At 39.5% G+C, this 21,691-nt stretch overlaps 1 protein-coding gene across 3 annotated transcripts in view; it reads right to left on the bottom strand.

Moving 5' to 3' along the window:
- LOC137632668 (jouberin-like) overlaps window positions 1–21,691 on the bottom strand; it is a 110,309-nt gene that overhangs the window by 10,449 nt on the left and 78,169 nt on the right. For all 3 annotated transcript variants that reach the window (XM_068364748.1, XM_068364747.1, XM_068364749.1), the window contains 4 exons: window positions 20,054–20,449; window positions 14,079–15,560; window positions 9,000–9,094; window positions 6,569–6,714 (listed from right to left, as the gene is read on the bottom strand). In XM_068364748.1, the coding sequence (XP_068220849.1) occupies window positions 6,569–6,714; window positions 9,000–9,094; window positions 14,079–15,560; window positions 20,054–20,449 (2,119 nt within the window). The remainder of the gene's footprint in view (window positions 1–6,568; window positions 6,715–8,999; window positions 9,095–14,078; window positions 15,561–20,053; window positions 20,450–21,691) is intronic.

The raw sequence follows: 21,691 nt of genomic DNA, 5'->3' as shown, positions 1-21,691 counted from the left end.
TTCGATAGGGGACCAGTTCATGTTGGGGATGTGGAAGACACAAGAATCTGGGGAATCCATCAACTGGAGGGAGCTCCAGCTGGTCCCTCTCACCCTTCGACCTTCTGTGCTCATCAAGAGTCGTCTTATCTAAGAAAGGAAGTAGAGATAAAGTCACAGACACTACAGTAGATGACCTCGCACAAGAGATTCTGGCCTCAGCAGAGGGGAAGAACGTGACACTCATGGGCACGGTTTATCATTGGCATAGCAAATGTTTCAACAGACACTTGGGTTGAAGAGACCAGATGCTAAATACAGAAAGAACCATAAACCAACAAGTGGTGGACGACTCGGTTCATCTGTGGCCAGTGACAGTGAACATGTTTGCCACAATGATGAAGCACAGCCTTGAGGCATACTTCAGTCCCCACACTGACCCAGGGTCAATGGGAAGAGATGCGATGCTTCAAGATTGGAGTCATCTAAAAGGGTATGCCTTCCTTCCATTTACTCTGATAAGGAAATACTGCACAAATTGAGGAAGACTACTAGACGCTGACTGTATGGAAATTATCTGCCGATTTGCCAGGGCTTAGGGAATCTTCAGGGAGGTGGTCCAAGAAGTTACCTTGCTCACACTAGGATAGTTCTCTAAGAGACCTCAACCATAAGACCAAACAGATCGGGATACTACACGGTACAAAGTCATCCTGAGTTCTGACATAATCAGCACACTGTTGATTACTGGCCAGATCAGGCTGAATGGTGGAAAGGTGTACACATCCAGTTGATCCCATGGGTGTTGGAAAGCATCTTCAAACACCGCCCATGGGTCCGGAATGGGAGAGCTTCCCGTTCAGCACCGCCCATGGGTCCGGAATGGGAGAGCTTCCCATTCAGCTGAGTGGCAAACAGGTCAATTACCAGAGAGCCCCAAAGGGCAAGAAGCCTTTCTGTTAAATGAATATGTACTGACCATTCTACCCCTACAACCTGTCCCTGGTGACAGAGTGTCTGCTAGTAAATTCCTCTTGCCTAGAATGTACCTTGCTGACAACTCTATGGAGTGAAAAACCACCCAAATGTGTATCTGCTTCATCAGCTCGAAAATAGGGCACGAGATTGTGCCCCCTTACTTGTTACCATTCGCCACTACAGTGGTGGTATTGCTCATCAATAGGGCCTACTACTGAGTGTTGCCTCAAATGTCCTTGGAATGTTTGTAAACCTAGGAAGGCTGCTTGCATCTCAAGGAACATTTGAGTGTCTGGAGGCAAAGAGTTCGAGTGGAACTTCCCTGGTGAAGTTCTCATCGAGCCACCATGACAGATTGTCCCGAAACTCTTGCCCTACTGTAACAGAATGGAATGGTGGATCATCCCTGTTGGCTGATCCCTTCAGACACCATTGAAGGGATCTCTGGTGGAGGCCTGTGAAGAAAGGCTTCTTCAACAAGGAGCAGTGACCAAGACATTTTCAATACCAAGCTGGTACTTCTGTCTTGGTCAGGAATGGTTGCCTACTGATGCAATCAACTCTCGTTGCTGCCGTGTCTATCGGTATGCCCAGGTACTTCAACCTCTGCTTGGGTATGAGATTTGAATTGTACCAGTTTACCACAATCTGCACAAAGGAAAGAATTCGATCTCAACCCTCTAGCAAATGCCTCTCCGTGGAGGCCAGGATCAACCAATTGTCGAGATACATCAACAATTGTATCCCTTACGGATGAGCCCAAGAGACTACGCTATCAAGGTGAACACCTGGGGAGCCGTACACAGTCAGTCTTGAAGCGGAACACTGTACTGTAGAGGAAGCCAAGGCACTTTCAAGACGACTGATGAAGAGGCACTTGAAAGTACAGTACGTTTCCTTCAAGCCTACAGAAAGTACAATTCGTGTCCTTCAGGCCTACAAAAAGCACGATCTCCCTCTCTTCAGTCAGACAGCACAGACCATACTCTTTCCATCCTGAGTATAGTTTGGCAAACAAACATGTTCAGATGAGAAAGGTCAATGCCCGGTCTACAGTTGCCTATTCTGCTAGGAAGAGCTGATGGTAGAAGCTCGGAAACACTTTTCAAACAACTTCTAACGAGTTCTCCAACATCCCGTCAACCTCTGTCTGCAAGGCCAAGACTTTCGGTGATGTTGGATGATCCACAGAGAGCTCAATTGGGACTTGATGGGGGAGGCTGGTGATCTTGAAAGGGTAGTAAGTAACCATTCCCTAAGGATACTCGCTATGCAAGACCTGACCCTGTGTCTGCCAAGTTGCCCAGTGGCGAGAGAGAAATATTGCTACTCTTAGCACCAGGAGAGGGATGAACACTGACATCAGCGTTTCAGGGTTTCCCTCTCCCTCCCCTCTTCTCATGTCATCCTTCCAAAAAGAGCAGGTTGAGGTGCTCAAAAAGGCTATGCATGCAGTCTCTTTTCAGGAAGAGGTCGTGGATATTGCCGACTGGGATCTCGGAGCAGGTGCAGAGGCCTTCCTTGATCTTGATCCTACAATCTTGGCCACCCCCTGAAGGAGACAGTGCGCTGGATTAGGAAATACTGATTAGCATTCCACCGTTGCCTGTATACGGTGCTCAAGAAATAGAGATGTAACACTCGATCCAGGGCCAAGTCCACCAGATCTGACCATAGAAACTCTGATGGTTTTGAACTTTGAGGACGACCAAAGACCTCCCTGCTGTAGGGCAAGGACCTTCACAAAGGGATCTGACTCAGGGTAATCTGCCTCAGCGGGTGTCGAACTGCGATCCGGAGTCCCTGAGATATCCTATCCACAGTAATTACGCGACAGAATCGGGAGGGGTACAATGTACTTCTACTGTAGATTGGGGCAGAGGGACAACCAAGGCACAGGGAACAAAGACTTCCACCCCACATTGCTGGCCTATCAAAGCACTTGAGTACAGCCTTAAATGGGTGCCAACTAATCCAACTTGAGAGACAACTCATTGGTAGAGGGAGGAGCAGGCATCCAGTGTCCTGGAAGGAAGGGGGATAGAGGTCCCAAAAGCTCATCTATCAATCTTGGAAGAGAAAGTGAACAAGGCAAAACAATTCTGGCTGCCTGGGAAGCTGGGACTGGGGCTATGTAGCCCTACAGGGACAGGAACCACTTGGGTGCCATCCACCCCATCAAAAGAGAGGTGGTGTCATGGGGGACCCCTGTCCCTGTGACACCCCATCAAAAGAGAGGTGGTGTCATGGGGGACCCCTGTCCCTGTGACTATTGCTGGCCTTCTTCACCCTCTTCTTCATCTTAGAAGAAGAGTCAGAGGATGACAAGGAGGAGGAGGATGAGGAAGAACAGTGTGCACACCCTTCTTCCTTTTCTTGATTCTCGCTCCTGGATTTGCAGGCACAGCAGCTGAGATCTGAGCAACCATCAATGACAAATGCTCCCCTGGGGGGAGAAACCACATGGGATGCTCCAACAGCAGCCACAGCACTGGAGTACACTATTACTAGGTCCGGGTCAAGTATCGGGATGATAAATAATAATAATAATAATAATAACAATAATAATAATAATAATAATAATAATAATAATAATAATAATAACTGGGGACAAGGATAGAAGGATAACACCTTTGCTCTACCTTTCCTGCTACCTGGGGGTGGGGGGGGGGGGGGGTGGCCACGGCTCCTGACACCAGCACTTTACCTGTAGAGCCAGGAGCGACTTACCCACTTTCTTAAGCTGGGGGGGGGGGGAAGCCACCGGGTTTCCTGACACTGAGGGAACCACCATGCCCTTCACCACTGGCATCACCAGGGACACTTAGAGACTTGCATAAGGGGTACAAGGTTACCAGGGGAGAAGTAGCTTTAGCTATCAACTCCCTCAACAAAGTCATAGAGGGCAAACTGAAAAACCTTTGGAAGCCCAAGACTTCCTTCGTTCAAACTTGTCGTTAACAGCCTGCATGGTCATGGGTGAAGAGCTTCCAGTCACCGAAGGGTGTGGGAAACTCTAGTGGTCTCCCACATACCAGCAAAATCTGATGTAGATCCAATGGTTCCAAGTGCCTGCAGCATACAGTACTCCTGGGGACCAACCCAGGGGTGGCAGCAGCAGCAGTCAAATCCCCTGAGGAAAACAAATCAGCAAAGACATTCCCAGTCTAATTGGGTTCTGCCCAGTCCGACCCCGATAAATGATTCACATGCCTCTTCCCCTTTAGGGCGTACGCATGCCATTGCACAGGCTATGACCTGCACTCAGTACACGGGGATGCCTGCAAACAGTCATGCCCCTACAAGATGCACAGAGGGAGTATGGATTTACAACTGGTTTAGCCACAACCGGTTGCAGCATCCGCCCTTTCCCTAGCAAACACGAACTACTTTTTTCCATTCTACTGTATAGCCACCGTTAACTTCTTAAAAAGAGGAAAAAATGAAAAGTTTTGACAGGAGCTGTTTGTACATGCATGCACAACAGCGGCCGAATCGAAACTGAAGGCTCTCCTGGTGGGTAACTGCTTGTTATCCCAGCTTTAATGACAGACTCCAGTTTGCACCGAATCATTCTCCCTAATTAAAGGACGAGAGTTTGTATGACATGTAGGAACAATTTTAAGTACATACTATGTTTGAGTTGATATTTGTGGCTTACCAACACATCATACATATCCCAAAGGCACTTCCCCCAATTTTGGGGGGTAGCCGACATCAACAAGAAACAAAATAAAAAAGGGGACCTCTACTCTCTACGATCCTCCAGCCTAACCAGGGACTCAGCCGAGTTCAGCTAGTACTGCTAGGGTGCCACAGCCCAGACTCCCACATTTCCACCACAGATGAAGCTTCATACTGCTGAGTCCCCTACTGCTGCTCCCTCCGCGTTCATCTAAGGCACCGGAGGAAGCAGCAGGGCCTACCGGAACTGCGTCACAATCGCTCGCCATTCATTCCTATTTCTAGCACGCTCTCTTGCCTCTCTCACATCTATCCTCCTATCACCCAGAGCTTTCTTCACACCATCCATCCATCCAAACCTTGGCCTTCCTCTTGTACTTCTCCCATCAACTCTTGCATTCATCACCTTCTTTAGCAGACAGCCATTTTCCATTCTCTCAACATGGCCAAACCACCCCAACACATTCATATCCACTCTAGCCGCTAACTCATTTCTTACACCCGTTCTCACCCTCACCACTTCGTTCCTAACCCTATCTACTCGAGATACACCAGCCATACTCCTCAGACACTTCATCTCAAACACATTCAATTTCTGTCTCTCCATCACTTTCATTCCCCACAACTCCGATCCATACATCACAGTTGGTACAATCACTTTCTCATATAGAACTCTCTTTACATTCATGCCCAACCCTCTATTTTTTACTACTCCCTTAACTGCCCCCAACACTTTGCAACCTTCATTGACTCTCTGATGTACATCTGCTTCCACTTCACCATTTGCTGCAACAACAGACCCCAAGTACTTAAACTGATCCACCTCCTCAAGTAACTCTCCATTCAACATGACATTCAACCTTGCACTACCTTCCCTTCTCGTACATCTCATAACCTTACTCTTACCCACATTAACTATCAACTTACTTCTCTCACACACCCTTCCAAATTCTGTCACTAGTCGGTCAAGCTTCTCTTCTGTGTCTGCTACCAGTACAGTATCATCCGCAAACAACAACTGATTTACCTCCCATTCATGATCATTCTCGCCTAACAGTTTTAATCCTCGTCCAAGCACTCGAGCATTCACCTCTCTCACCACTCCATCAACATACAAGTTAAACAACCACGGCGACATCACACATCCCTGTCTCAGCCCCACTCTCACCGGAAACCAATTGCTCACTTCATTTCCTATTCTAACACATGCATTACTACCTTTGTAGAAACTTTTCACTGCTTGCAACAACCTTCCACCAACTCCATATAACCTCATCACATTCCACATTGCTTCCCTATCAACTCTATCATATGCTTTCTCCAGATCCATAAACGCAACATACACCTCCTTATCTTTTGCTAAATATTTCTCGCATATCTGCCTAACTGTAAAAATCTGATTCATACAACCCCTACCTCTTCTAAAACCACCCTGTACTTCCAAGATTGCGTTCTCTGTTTTACCTTAATCCTATTAATCAGTACTCTACCATACACTTTTCCAACTACACTCAACAAACTAATACCTCTTGAATTACAACACTCATGCACATCTCCCTTACCCTTATATAGTGGTACAATACATGCACAGACCCAATCTACTGGTAACCAACACATAGCAGAGCATTATCTCAGTAAACAAAGTACAATAAATTCCTCTTGAAGGAGGAGAATACAGTATCTACTGTATATGAAGAAATCATTGTGATAGCACATGCATTTTAAAACGCCAAATACAGTAAAGTACTAAGTAATTTGGAAATATTATTGTTGAGATATACATCCTTGAAGATTGGAACTCAAACATATTCATCCTATACACCAACCCTGGAGCCAATTATCAATCCCAGGACACGCAAAAAGTTGAAAACATAAGATTTTGAATGAACGTATTCACATTACAGCATGGGTAAACCAAAATTCCTACCTTTTCTGAATCATATATCTCTTGCTCATCCTGCAATGGAAGAAGTTTTAGGAAACTTGATGGCACCAATCCAGTTGATTTCATATCTGCAGTTTTCACTTGCCACCAGTCGTGACTCTCGCTCTTGACAAACATCACATAGTCTCCTGAAAATATTCTTAGGTACTTGAAATATTTAAGGAATGAGCTCATCAATAAAAATTGTCACCAAAGTATATTCTATCAATATATTAGGAAATATCAGTAAAATTTAAAAAATTCAAAGAACATAAAATTCCTAGATTTATGCACACATGTTAGGTTCACTTATTTTTATCAAAAGCTCACTTATTTCTAAAAAAAACCCATAACTTTTAATATAGGTCATATAGTATGCCTGACGAAATCCCAGTGGCATGGCTATTCTGTAAAAGGAATACAAAACTGGGATATCAGCAGTGCCAGTTGCTAAACTATGCTGAAATAAGGATCCTGAGTACTGTAGCTAGCTGCCTCATTACATGTTTGCTGTTTGGTTCCCACTTATTTCATTATTTTTAGGATTCCCTTATTCAATCCATGTTACGTAATGATGAATAACATCCTTCGGTGCATTCTGAAAGTTCCGCACGATGAAAATATTTCTTTATTGCCAAGTAAATATGTATAAGACATTAGTATTGCTTAAATTTTCTGGGAGCATATCCTTTCGCTGCAGCTAGTGAAGAGAAGTTAGTGATGGTCTATGGAGTGATCAAAATTTTTGACAATCTTTACTCATTCTACATTCACCTGATTGTATTCCAAGACTTTGAGGGCATAACATCCCATCATTGATTACAAGTAATTAAACCAGTTCCTTCAACAGACTATCCAGCATGGAGACAGTATCATTAGTGTATGGGCTCATCCAAAAAGGAGGCTTCCTTGCCTTAGTGGATCTTACGGACATCTGTGTTCATAGTTTGTGTATCCAACATCGAAGAAAACAAGGTACTTCTTGCACCAGTAAAAGTGTGGACTCAAAAACCGTATCAGGCTTTACAGGATAACATCGATGACTGGTTAGTGATGGCATGTTCTTCAGCTTAACTTCAATGCTAACCTAGACTCCATCAGTCATGCCAAGTTTTAAGTGTTCTACCCAGCCAGGACAAGTATGGCTTTGTAGACAATATATATTATTCTTTTATAAACTCATTATCTAAACTGATTGACCTCTTCTCAAACCTTACGGGTGTGTCAAAGCTTTTTCAGTATGATTTGGATAACTACCAGGGCCCTATATTGATTAAAGATGATTAAACATTCTAAAATCCATCCTACCTTGAGGGACATAATTATACAACTCCTCTTCAAGTACTGATTTTAACTTTTTCCTACATTGGTCATACCACATAGCATTTCAGGGAATATTCTGATGGTTGCTAGTCTGTTCTGATTATTGTCTAAATGTTTTTCAAAAAAAATATTCATAGAGCATTAGTTTGCATCTATGAAACTGAAAATTAAAAAGAAAATAACATTAAGCATATAATTTTGAAAGAAAGATCCTATTTGGAATCAATATCCAAGCATTAGTCATAATTTTAACTGTAGCCTCTAGTGGTTGTTGTAGATCCCCGGTGTACTGTATTAACTTTGACTTTTAATTCTCTCATATACTGTACAGTAATGATTGCTTTGTTTCTTATTTTATGCCGTAACAGAAAATGTAAATTAATTGATTGAAAACTTAAAATGGGTCATAAGAGAAAATGTATATTACGTATAGTAGTACAGTACCTCAGGTTACGAGTATCTTTGAATAAGAGCAAATCAGGATAAGAGTATACAATTTTGAATTGAAATAAGAGTATTGCATCAGAAGTAAATATGTCACTGTATGGGCATTTTTTGTGGACAAGTACCAATGAGACTAGCAAGCGTTGTGCGTCTAGAAACCGCAAATTAAGCAACTCTGTTAATAGCGAATGTAAACATTGTTTGAGAGAACTACCAATATTTGACCCCTTATCCTCTTACCTTGTCTCCCTCAAGCCAGCTTCAACTCATCTCAATTGTACAGTGCAAGTTAATTTGTCAATAATTTCTGTTTTATTGTGAATTATTTATTTTTATTAATTTCTGATGTTAGGGATTATAATTTTCCACTGTAAAATCTTTAAAAATTTGTGTAATTGTATTTATGGCCGTGTGGAATGTCAAATGAATTAACTTTATTTCATATGGGAATAAGGTTGCGAGCTCGCTCTTAGAATGAATTAATCTCATAACCGAGGTACTATTGTAATAGGAAATGTATTATTACAGTCAATCTCCCTCATCCATGTAATAGTTAATTGATGATTTCCACAAGGGGAATTATATCATAAGTGAAACATGCTTTGTTATGTTCTCTTCCATGACACAAATAGACTTGATTTGAAATTGAGTATTGTTTGTTATTTACCTTGTTTAACTGACAGCTCATCTGGCTCTCTGGCTTCAAAGTCGTGCAAAACAGATGCAAGTCTTCCCACAGGCCGTAGGTCCTCTTTTTCATGGCTGAAAAATAGAAATAAAACATTGATGTTGCCATTATTATTAAAGCTATTGCTAATAAGGGAGATAACCTTGATCTTAAATATTGCAGTCTTATCAATAAAGAGCAAAATAGTAATTGAATGATCCATCAATTTTAATTTATTGTATATGATTTAACAAGAACTAAAATTTTGACCTGCCTTTCTTGCTTACAAATACAACAAATCCTTCATTAGAAAATAAATTGAGAAAAACATTGCTTGGTTTCAGAATTTAAATGCTTCACAGCACACACATCATCATTTTATGAAAAAAATATGTTTTGTCAATATTATAAGAATGAGGCTGCAATCAAAGAACTGCACCTGCCTATAGGATGTAAGAGCTGAATGCAGGTAATGTGGAGATACAGGGCCAAAGAGAACACAATGGGAAAACCGAGTAATATGTCGATACAAGAAATAGAATGGTCAAATGTTGATAGGCACATATCACTGTAAAATTAGGGTAAATGTACTGTAATGAACTGCAACATACTGAAATGCGTTTCAAGAATTAAGATTTATATTTAGACTAAAGTACTATTCTCAGTTTTACAGATACAGAAGAGTTTGCTGAAGTAGGAGGGGACTGAATCCCAAAGCTGCTCTTATAATTGCACATTAGCTCAGGTATGATGAGATACTTATTGTTATAAACCTTTTTGTAGTAGACAGAAACAACAACCTTCAATCAAAAGCCTAAGCCTCAAGTACTGTACTTTGGGATTTTTCCAGAGGAGAAAGAGGGGTAGGGAATTGACTAAGGGAGGTATGGGTTTAGGCCCATTTTGCAAAATCAAAGGACCTCCATAATGAATGCCTTCAGGATGGGAGTTACCTCCAACCTTTTTAGAACGGTGTACCTTTTCTTGGTGGGGACTGAGCATAGCCGATGTACCTTTTCTCAGTGGGACCAAGCATAGTCGATGTACCTTTTCTCAGTTGGGAACATAGCATAGTCTCAAATAGTCTTGTCTCACTGTGGAAAGCCAAACCCCCTCTATAACAAAAAATGTTTCAAGCTGAAACCTTACAACTCGTAGTTCTTTGTCTGCTAAATTCTGTGAAAAGGGACCATAGAAGAATGCAGATTTCTACGAACACATCACCGAGATGTGATACCTCTGGAGATGGGGCTGATAGAGGAGGTTGGGTCATTGGGGTAGTTCTCTCTCTATCTCAATGAAGGCAATAGTAGATCTAGAAATAATTGATGTGGCCACTTGGGAGCCAACGCGGTCATTATGAGGATCGATGTTGATAACAGTCTGTAGAAAAAATTGACGTATCAGGCAGAAGTTCAGAAAGGCATCAGCATCCGTGTAGTCCCAGCTATATTGGAAGACGTTCTCCATTGTTGCAGACGTATTTGGAACTGGAGAGGAAAATAGCTGGGTGGTGAACAAGTAGATCGATGGGAAACCCCAAAGGGCTAGAGGCCTTCTTGCTATACAAATAGTAGGAACCACTCTGGCCCTTCCATCCACACTTGACGGCCGAGTGTCGGCTAAAACATTTCTCTTGCCAAGAATGAACCTTGCTGACAGCTCCACCAAGTTGTTGAAGGCCTAAACGTGCCCCTGCTTCAAAAACCTGTGACTACAGTCGCTCATCAATGCTACCAAGAGCCCTCTTAAACTCCATTGGAAAGTTTGTACTGCTAAAAGTGCTGCTTATATATCAAACAGGTTGGTATGTAGGAGCTTTTCTACAGCGGATCATGATCTTGAGGCAGTCTAGTTCTTAAGGTGTATGCCCCAACTTTCCCTTAGATGCATCGCTGAACAGCAGCATTTCTTGCCGCTCAGCCACCAAGCCATAGCACCCCACACCTTCTTGTTCCACAGGAACTGGAAGGTGAAGGAGGATCAATGGCAAATGAACAGTGACACTTCAGATACCACTGTAGCAACTACTGATAGTGGTGCCCATGAGGCAAGAGGTTCTCCAATGACGAAAGATGTCACATAAGAGGTTACCACTGACAAGCAGGAAATTGTTGAACGATTTAAAACAGTTGCGCTATCTCCCCGAGTCAATTAATACGGTCATCTGATGGAAAGACAATGGATACTACTGTGTTTATCTGCGTACCTAGGTACTGCAACCTTCATTCAAGTTTGAGAATTGATTTCTGATTGCTCAGAATCTCCAGATTGCAGTAAAAGGAGAACAGTCTGTCTCGATCCGGAAGCAACTGCCTCCTCGATGATAAGATCAGCAAATTGTCAAGATGCCTCGGAAATGAATTCCATTTAAATATGTCAAAGACAAGACAAGTAGGAACACCTGGGGAGCTTGGAGAGTACAAAGCACAGGGCTTTGAACTACACACAACTCTCCCTCGAGGATAAGGTGGGATTGATTTGAAAATAAACAACCTTGAGGTCCACAGAAAGCATGATGTCTCCGATCACAAGGAGATGGTGGGTGATGAGGATATCCATGATCTATCCTTTCCGCACATGCACAAATGACGTTCTTGCCACTCAGCTGAACGAGAAGAGCAATCTGAAGTTTCTCCACCTCCAGAAAATCATCTTGGGGTAATTATCTTTGTAGGCATAACTGATAAGTTATGTAAACATCCAAGAGGAGGGGCACTACAGTGTCTTAACCAGCATTGATTGTGTGCAGTCTCATACGAGAGCAACTGGTAGTATAAGATAAGTATGAGCATGAGCTCACAAACACCAAGGATTTCCTGGCTGATGCCAAGAGAACTACATCTAGCAACAACAGGTGAGGACTCACTGAGGGGCACCCCGTCATGTCACTCCACTGCAGATGGTACAGCCAAAGAGGAGGGAAAAAGTGAGGAGACTTGAGTATCTTAGCATCCACTAACATCTTTAGAAGATTCTCTGCTGACAGGATTCCATCGATTGCTAAGGATTGCTATAATTTCCTTTAGGTCCAGGTCCTAACGAGGGTCATCAGACAGCAAAGCAATGAGCGTACTTTAAGAGTGAAGCAGGGGAATGCTCCCTTTACTGGAAGAAGGTGTTTTTCTGTCTCTTAAATGCATACCCCAAAGACAAGCAGGTTCTCCCTTCTTGTTACAAATTCCTCTGAAGGACCCAGCATCAGAGGAATACGAAAGACAACAGCAGGCTTCAAACTCGAAGAGGAGAAGGCATTATAGAGCTTGTTCGGCATCAGCTTAAGTGTTGCCAAGTCAGATGTCAAAGAATCCCTTTTAGACTGATGATAATTCTTCTCAAATTACACCCACTGAAGAAGAACCCATGCCCTACACTCATCATACGCTGATGGCTGTGAAATTATGTCCCTTGCAGAAGACACACAGTTGATGGGGATCCCCTCCAGCTTGCTCATATACATGCCAAAATCCTGACTGTTATTACCAGGTTACAGCTGCATATTTGCAAATAGCACGCAACAATTACTCTGAAAAGAGATTTCAAAGTAAAAACAATGCTAACCAGCTAGGTTAAAGGCAGCAGAGAAGTATGTCAGAAGTGATCTGCGGCCGAAGTCAAAGTGAGGTTGCTCTATCTGGCGAGTGGGCAGGGCCTACCCTCCACCCTTGAGCAACTATGTTTATCTGTTAAAAGTTTAAACGGCTATTCCAGTACTGCTTAAGTCATACTCCTATTAAAATGTGATGGTTTGTAACTGTAGAAGCAAAGGTTTTTCTTTTATCAAAACCCATTTTTGGGGGAATACTGTACAGTACTTACATATACAAACAGTTATTTTCTACAATGAAACATATCAAATCTAAGACAAAGTCAAAACTTACTGATGTAACATTTGCAATGTAACTTGAAAGCACTGATATCTCAAATTACTCCTAATATTAAGAGTATGAATATACAAAGTTCATTAAAATAGACAATGTAAAAAATTTAGCATTAATAAAATGTTGAATTTTCTTATTTTCTTTAACCATATAACACTTCATAACCAAATAAATCAATACTGTACACTAATAATAATTATCATTATGAAATAATCAAGAGATGGGATTGCAATCTAAACTTCCATCTTAAGAATGATGAAAAAAAAAATAGAATATGAAAATAGTCAGAAAACAAATAAAAGAAGTTACTCAAATGAAAAAAGGAACTGAAACAACAGATGAATGGTGAGACAAACCATTTCAGAGACAGCATGGGATAGAAGCCATGTAAAATTCATCACTATATTACTACTTTTCAAAATAACTGACACTATCAACATTTCAAAATGTGCAAAAATACCTGTAAACTTGTTAAAAATCTAGTTAAGGTATAATTTCTGTAACAGTGAAATGGCTGTGAATGAATATTTAAACAGACATCTACAATATGGTAACTGTTGTGTGAATTAGGACTACTCAAAATTCCAGTCAAAGACTAGCCATACAAGAATCCAATAGTTACCCAAAATTACTGGAAAAGAATAAAAAAGGCAAAAGCAGTAGCAGAAAATCACACTCAAAAGCTTTTTATTCTTATATGATACCTATGTTCCAGCTTCCTTTCTTTCATCTTCATGTATAACCTTTTAATTTTTACGTCATTGAGCAACTGAAGGGTTTTCCATTCCTTGCATGGACATTGAATGAATGGCATCCAAGGCCCCAATACCAGGGCTTATGTCCTAAATTAATAAATCTAACCTAATAACTAAAAGACTAAAGACATCAAATAAGTTAGGTCATGTGTACGATAATTTATAAGTATTTCCTCAAATCTCTTAACTGCACTGTAAACAGCTCAGTTGAGATGAACTACTGAATATTCTCCAAACAGTGACAGGAAACATAATGAGGTTAGTTATCAATGAATTCTGAAAACTCTGACCAAGTGGCGAGGTGTGTAAATGACGGCAGCTAATTAATCCTGCAAAACTTTCATTCTCACTTAATTTGTCATTAAGCTTTCACCTCAAGCATATAATACAGTAAATAAATATTTGGGAAGATTCAATTAAATAAAATTCAAATAGCATCTTACCTGACTGTCCTATTGTTTACCGAGAGAGGATCTTCACTAGCCATTTTCAGTATGCTGTCCAAGTCCTCAAGAATCTTGCTACCAACATCCTCCCACATCTGTTTACCATCCATCAAATTTTTCATGGACACTTTGTTTTGATCATTTGATTTAGAAACATTTTTATCTGGCGATGCACGATTTTGAAAAGGCCCGAGAGAAGATAAATTTGGCTTCACCTCTGCAGGTTTATTAGTTTCAGAATCAGAACTTTCTGAATCTATGTGACTTAAATTTTGGCTATCTGTAAATAAGCTTGATAAACCAGAAAGTTTGTTAGCTTGAACAGAGTTAAAAAGAGTTTCATTTTGCTGTGATTTAATTGGATTATAAACTAGAATAAGAACTGGTGTCTTACAATGATAAGATGAAACTGCCAACATATGATCATGTGGATGAAAGTCCACACACGAAATTGTTCTTTTTATCGGCAAATTCAAAAAAGCCGCTGTAAGTTCCCCTGAATCACTATGCCATACATAAACACCATGATCTTCACTTCCTGATACTACCCATGTACCACAAGGACTGACACATCCACGTATCTGCTCCCTGACATTGAGAAAGCCCGATAATCTGTGAGTTACAGTCCAGTGATTATGATTAATAAGTCTTAGCTGTCCATCTCTTGTGTGAACAAGTAATCGATAACCACCAGGGTGGTATGAAATTGAGTTTATAACTTTTCCCATTATATCAACAATTTTCACTTCTTGCTGTAATGACAGAACACCAGCTTTTCTTCTGTTCAATGTTTTTTTGTTAATTTTAACATTCCACACTAGTATTATACCTTGTTTGTCTCCAGAGTATAAAATATCCCCTTCTGGTTTAAAACACAGCGCATTTACAAAGGAAAGGTGATTTGTAAGTTCTTGAATGGTTAAGTATTTCCCTGAAGACCCACAATACCAAACTCTAATCATATGATCATAACCCCCAGTTACGAGTAGCTGCGGTTGGGATGGGAAAAACCTGGCAACATAAACGTGGGAAGGATGAGTCAGTATCTGGCTGTTACCACACATTTCTTGAGGTTCAACATCCCAAACACGTACAGTTGAGTCCCCAGACGCACTCAGTAACAGCTGATCCTCATCATTCCAGCACAGATCATATATCAAACCTAAATGACCCTCAAACACATGTTCTAATTTCCCTGATGGTACACTGTAAATCAAAATTTGCCTTTGAGTTCCACACGCAAGCCTGAGACCAGAATGAGAAAATTTAACAACCATACAACCTTCATCAACATGGAGCAAGCAATGTTCAACTGAATTTGGAATTTGGCAGGATTGATTTGGCTTTCGATTCCACAGTGCAGAACTCTTGGGTATGATTTTAGATGGACTATCATGTGATTCGCCACCTACATTATCACTAATGGTGTTCTCTGGTAAGCTTTCCCTTCCATATTCCTGCTGGGTGACCAACATTGATCTGCAAATGAAACAAAAGAGTCAATTCACTAAACTTTCAAATCTGCACTTTCTAAATTTAAAGGATTTTTTATAAACAGGGAACTAAGCTTCCAACTTATTAACCGTGTAACAACATATGAATTATTTTATCATAAAAAAATGAAACATCTTATGGAAACCATTCTGAGAATACTGTATAAGTATTTTAAATTCTTGATCTAATTTTTACGGATAAGGGCAGACAAGATGGGAAGCTGAATGGCCCCATCTAAATTGAGCATACAGAAAAAAATTGATTTGTAAAAATGTTTTCTTTCAATATTAACCCATGACATTAAATGGTAACTTTCTGCACGGTTATGCAAACCTTCATACATGTCACAGAATGAGCACTCCAGTTCTTTAGGAGAAAGATTGTGTAGTTCGCAATTGTTTTGAAAGACTGACATGGCATCGAGAATTACTTTTACTATTACCTGCCAAGCTGCAACACTAGAGGAGAATGCTATGCCCAAGGGGCTACAATGGGGAAAATAACCCAGTATAAAAAAAGAAATTTAAATGTAAAGAATAATCTATAAAGTGAAAAATAAAGCAAATAACAATACAGTGAAATAAAATAAATAAAGACAGATACAGTAATTGAAACTCCAGTCAGCCATCACTCTGAATATATTTCCACTTATGGGGATCTAACAATAATTCTACAAGATTCTAAATATCATAACATAATTTGGTCACAGCAGGAGTGAAAAAAAAAAGTGGATACTGTACTAAGTGGTACTGAACATCACTTAGGAAAGGTAACTGTTAATATCAATTCCTTATCCGGTACAACATGTTGAATGGTGTACTGTACCATAATAGGGGAAGATCTAAATACAAAATGATGATCCAAATTAACATAATCCTCATAAAATTAGCTACTTAAATACCAGAAATTTATAATGATTATACTCTCAAGCGAGAGTATCTTGGCAATGCAACCATTCTACATTATTACGTAATATCTGACCTCCCAGCAATACCACTCTGCATACTAACTCCAGTTTGAGCCATCACTGCTCCCACATCCCAGCATTACCTCTTCAGTGGAGTGAAAAGCTTCTCAACAGCTAAGAATTCCTAGAAGTGGGATGGAGATCCTATGAATTTAAGGTTAGTGTAAAAATAAATTTTAAAAAATTGTTTATTTTAATAACCAAACTGACCTAAGTGGAGGGATAGTGGTAATCTAAAACAAAATCATTTTTATCACTAACCAAACAAAACTGCCTATTCTGTTGAAGAAATTCCACTTGAGTTATAGTATGTTAAGGAACTGTGACAGACCACTTCTCTTTCCAAACTATGAGAAGAAACGTCACAAGTTTTTAAAAGTACACTTTGTATTTTTCCTAGATATACGAACCTACATCCTTTAATAGGAGTATATTTTCAGCACAGCTGGAGGGAGGCTGTTAAAATTTTAACAAAGTGGCAATAGTTACTGAAGGGTGGCAGGGAAGTCCAGCCATCCCCACCACACCATAGAGTTCACCACTATGACCTTCAGCCTAGGACTTGCAAGTAGTTGAGGCAGGAACTTTAACTTGAAGAACACAGGATTTTATAGTTTGGAAAAATAGAAATTACAGTACTTTTTAAAAATTGCGATTTGTTCCTAAACTAATAAAAACCCTCACCCTTAGGAAGGAGGAAGTCTCTATAACCAAATGTCTGGCTTACTTTCCTTGGAAATGTCAGAGCACTTTGGTTCTGTGTTGGAGCAAAAACAGTTTCCTGTCAACCTCCTAATAACTTGTACATGAATATGAGGCAATGTTAGGCTAGGTCACTACCAGGGACTGGTAGGCAGTTGTAGAAAAGCCTATACACATGTAAGGATATGCTGTCAGAATGTATGGTCATTTATGATAATTGAGTTTATACACATTTGGCCATCCTCCCCCTCTTCTGGGAGGATAGGAGAGATACTTCTAAACCCTTATTTGTTAAGAAAAGTAGCTTGATCATGTGGCTTACCTACATCTAACACTCCACCCAGAAATTACCAGAGTAACCACTGCACCCTAAGGAAGGGGAAGAAATAAGTGGAAGAAAGGCCAGTCGATCTCATCTCCCATTCTACATACATCATATACCAAGGCACTTCCCCCAATTTTGGGGGGTAGCTAACATCAACAAATGAAACAAAAACAAAAAGGGGACCTCTACTCTCTACGTTCCTCCCAGCCTGACAAGGGACTCAACTGAGTTCAGCTGGTACTGCTGGGGTGCCAAAGCCCACCCTCCCCCGTTATCCACCACAGACATATGTTTATTGTCTTGAGAAGGAGCTAGGTTTACTACACAATCTTTAGAGCTAATAACACAGGGCCAAGAATACCGGTATCCACGACTGGTAGATACATTCCCATAGGTAATGGGCAAAGAAGGTTTTCCATTATTATCCAACTCTTCAACTGCTGTCTTCAAGAACTGTGCCCCTTACAAGTTCTTCCTGAGAGCTTGGATATCCAATATGTCTGACTTCATATACTGTACTCAAATCTGGGAAAATGTTTCATCTCGTCGGCAGGAAAAGCATAACTAAATGTGCCATGAAGCCAAAGAGAAATAGAGTTTTAGGATCTTTTCTTATTTCTTCCATTGCTGTAGGAAGGTTTGTAGTGTCCTCCCAGGATGGGAGGGCAAATCCTCCTGGTCCACAAGTTTTGTGGCATTAGAATTACAGTGTGACAAAACTACTGGTGGTATAAATGTAAAACATGAAATGAAAATATGTGTGCTCTATTACCTGCATGTTCCAAATATATTAGAATATGAAGACTTGTTTGAAATCATGTAACACTGTGGGTCAATTCAACAAATCAAGATAAGTTACAGCAGACATAAAAGTTTCTGAAGACTACATAACATACTTAGACAATGTTGCTAAAAATAAAAGCTTGCACAAGCTTAATGAGAGGTAACCTGATTTTAAATCTAAAGCCTAGATTATTGACATCCAAAATTTCTTAGATGAGGAAAATTATTTTTATCCCCAAATTTATGGATAAAGCAGACAAAATTACAATAAATTCTCCAATTTTGGCCTGACACATTGCATCTTATAAAGAAGGGCAATTCTACTTATATGACTGGCTGAACGCTTTTAAAAGAAAAATGGAATATCCATTCTCAGAAAATTAAGCGATTAACAAAACTATTCTAGTCAAGGCTGGAAATGATTCTCAAGTAGCATTGCTAACTAACCTCAAACCTTCTCCAGAAGGAAATACTGAAGTTGTGATCTCCTAAAGACCCTTCAATACCCAAAAAGGGATAATATACAGTAAAGATCTCTACAATATTTTAGAGGAAGAAAATTTGAAGCCACCCTCATGTATATTCAGGGAACAGACTTGGTGGGAGGAACACCATTTTACTAACTTTTTTCTCTAAAACTTTACCAGATTACATCATACAGTAATTGGATATCTGCCTATGAGAAAAAAATTAGGAATAAGTCTAGTCAGTGCTTCAAATGTTGAGTATGGCCATAACAAATTTAAATGTGGGAGCAGGCAGTATGTTATGCTTGTTCAATAGTGCAGGATATAGTTGAACAGTGTTCTAATGAAAGGATTTGCTTACTTTGTAATCATAGGAACTCGATAATTTTCAAAATTTGTGCTACATACAATTTTGAATAAGACATCCTTGAAATACCTAATAAAGAATATATAAGCACAGGAAATGCCAAATAAAAGCTAATGAGGGCACTCTTAGGTGTCCTCTGCATTATCTCGTCGTCTATTCTTCGTCTTCAGTAAAAGGAGTCACGGATACTCCTGGGGTAGCACTTTCTCTCCCATGGGGAAAGACACAGTAGGAGTCATGTACTGAATATGCAACTTATATCTATCGATTTCTAGGACTTTCTCTACAGAGGGAAAAGAAGTGCAGAGCCCTTCCATCCCGACCGGCAGTAATTGAAGAGATGTGTGGCTTTCCGACAGTATTACCAAGTGATACATCTCTAGCACCTTTCGGAACTGGGAAGATGCCAACGATAAAAATAACCCATCCCCTTCAACTCAGCGGCAGCAGACACCCCTTCCCAACCGCGAGGGAACAAACAGCATCAGGAATACTATTAAACAGAAACAAAAAAGTACATATTGGCAGGTTACACAGACAAATCAGCTACACTCATCAGGAAAACTGCAAAACCTTAATTCATCATATACCTAGGACATACAAACTGCCAACAATTATCTAAAAGGAAAAAATATTAAAAGAGCCAGGAGTATGTGTGTACTCTCACAGCTGAAAACAAACTGGTTATTCAGTGTGCCATTTGCCAGTCACTACCGACCCCTCGCTATAAATCTTTACTGTCGAATTCCATATGCTGAAAGCTTACTCTTATTAAAGGAGCAGGGTTTGTATCCATATAGGAACAAATTATTATAACAAACATGAATAGGCAGAAGAAATGTTGTAAAAGCATATAAGGTTACAAACCTGAGCGATGGATGAGGATTTTGAGGAATAATTATTTCGTTCAGGGAAACTAAAAGCGAAGATGGATATTTGGTCCGACTCCCGCTTTTCCACCAACTATAAAGTTCCATCAATGCTACACCAGTAGACTTCCGAGGTTTCCAAAGTTGCAGCCGTAAACGTTCCCCAATGTTTATGTGGTTATTACTACCCTTTATCTTGAGGAAAGCCCAAGCTAATGTCACCCATCCTCTAGACAATAAGTTACACGGTTGGTTTTCAGTTATTTCCGATGAAGCAGAAACAGAAGAAAAGTCCATAAGTTGAAAGAATATCAGAACAGGTGGTTTTTCTGACAAAAAATGAGATAAAGGCTCATTGAATATAAGTTGTTCTTCCCACTGGCAGCAGATGCTCCTAAAAATAAAAAAAGGTCACATTAGTACACAAAGCATGTAAATTATATATACTGTATATTACATCTATCTATCTATCTATATATATACATATATATAAAAAAAAAAAAAATATATATATATATATATATATATATATATATTAGTATATATATATATATATATATATATATACAGTATATATATATATATATATATATATATATATATATATATATATACAGTATATATATATATATATATATATATATATATATATATATATACAGTATATATATATATATATATATATATATATATATATATACAGTATATATATATATATATATATATATATATATATATATATATATATATATATATATACAGTATATATATATATATATATATATATATATATATATATATATATACAGTATATATATATATATATATATATATATATATATATATACAGTATATATATATATATATATATATATATACATATATATATATATATATATATATATATATATATACTGTATATATATACAGTATATATATATATATATATATATATATATATATATATATATATATATATATATATATATATATATATATATATATATATACAGTATATATACAGTATATATATATATATATATATATATATATATATATATATATATATATATATATATATATCTATCTATATACCAAGGCACTTCCCCCAATTTTGGGGGGTAGCCGACACCAACAATGAAACAAAACAAAAAGGGGACCTCTACTCTCTATGTTCCTTCAGCCTAATCAGGGACTCAACCGAGTTCAGCTGGTACTGCTAGGGTGCCACAGCCCACCCTCCCACATTTCCACCACAGATGAAGCTTCATAATGCTGACTCCCCTACTGCTGCTACCTCCGCGGTCATCTAAGGCCCCGGAGGAAGCAGCAGGGCCTACTGGAACTGCGTCACAATCGCTCGCCATTCATTCCTATTTCTAGCACGCTCTCTTGCCTCTCTCACATCTATCCTCCTATCACCCAGAGCTTTCTTCACACCATCCATCCACCCAAACCTCGGCCTTCCTCTTGTACTTCTCCCCTCAACTCTTGCATTCATCACCTTCTTTAGCAGACAACCATTTTCCATTCTCTCAACATGGCCAAACCACCTCAACACATTCATATCCACTCTAGCCGCTAACTCATTTCTTACACCCGTTTTCTCCCTCACCACTTCGTTCCTAACCCTATC

The sequence above is a fragment of the Palaemon carinicauda genome, chromosome 41, assembly GCF_036898095.1.
Source record: "Palaemon carinicauda isolate YSFRI2023 chromosome 41, ASM3689809v2, whole genome shotgun sequence".
NCBI lineage: Eukaryota > Metazoa > Arthropoda > Malacostraca > Decapoda > Palaemonidae > Palaemon > Palaemon carinicauda.
This window is presented reverse-complemented; position numbering and strand designations above follow the sequence as displayed.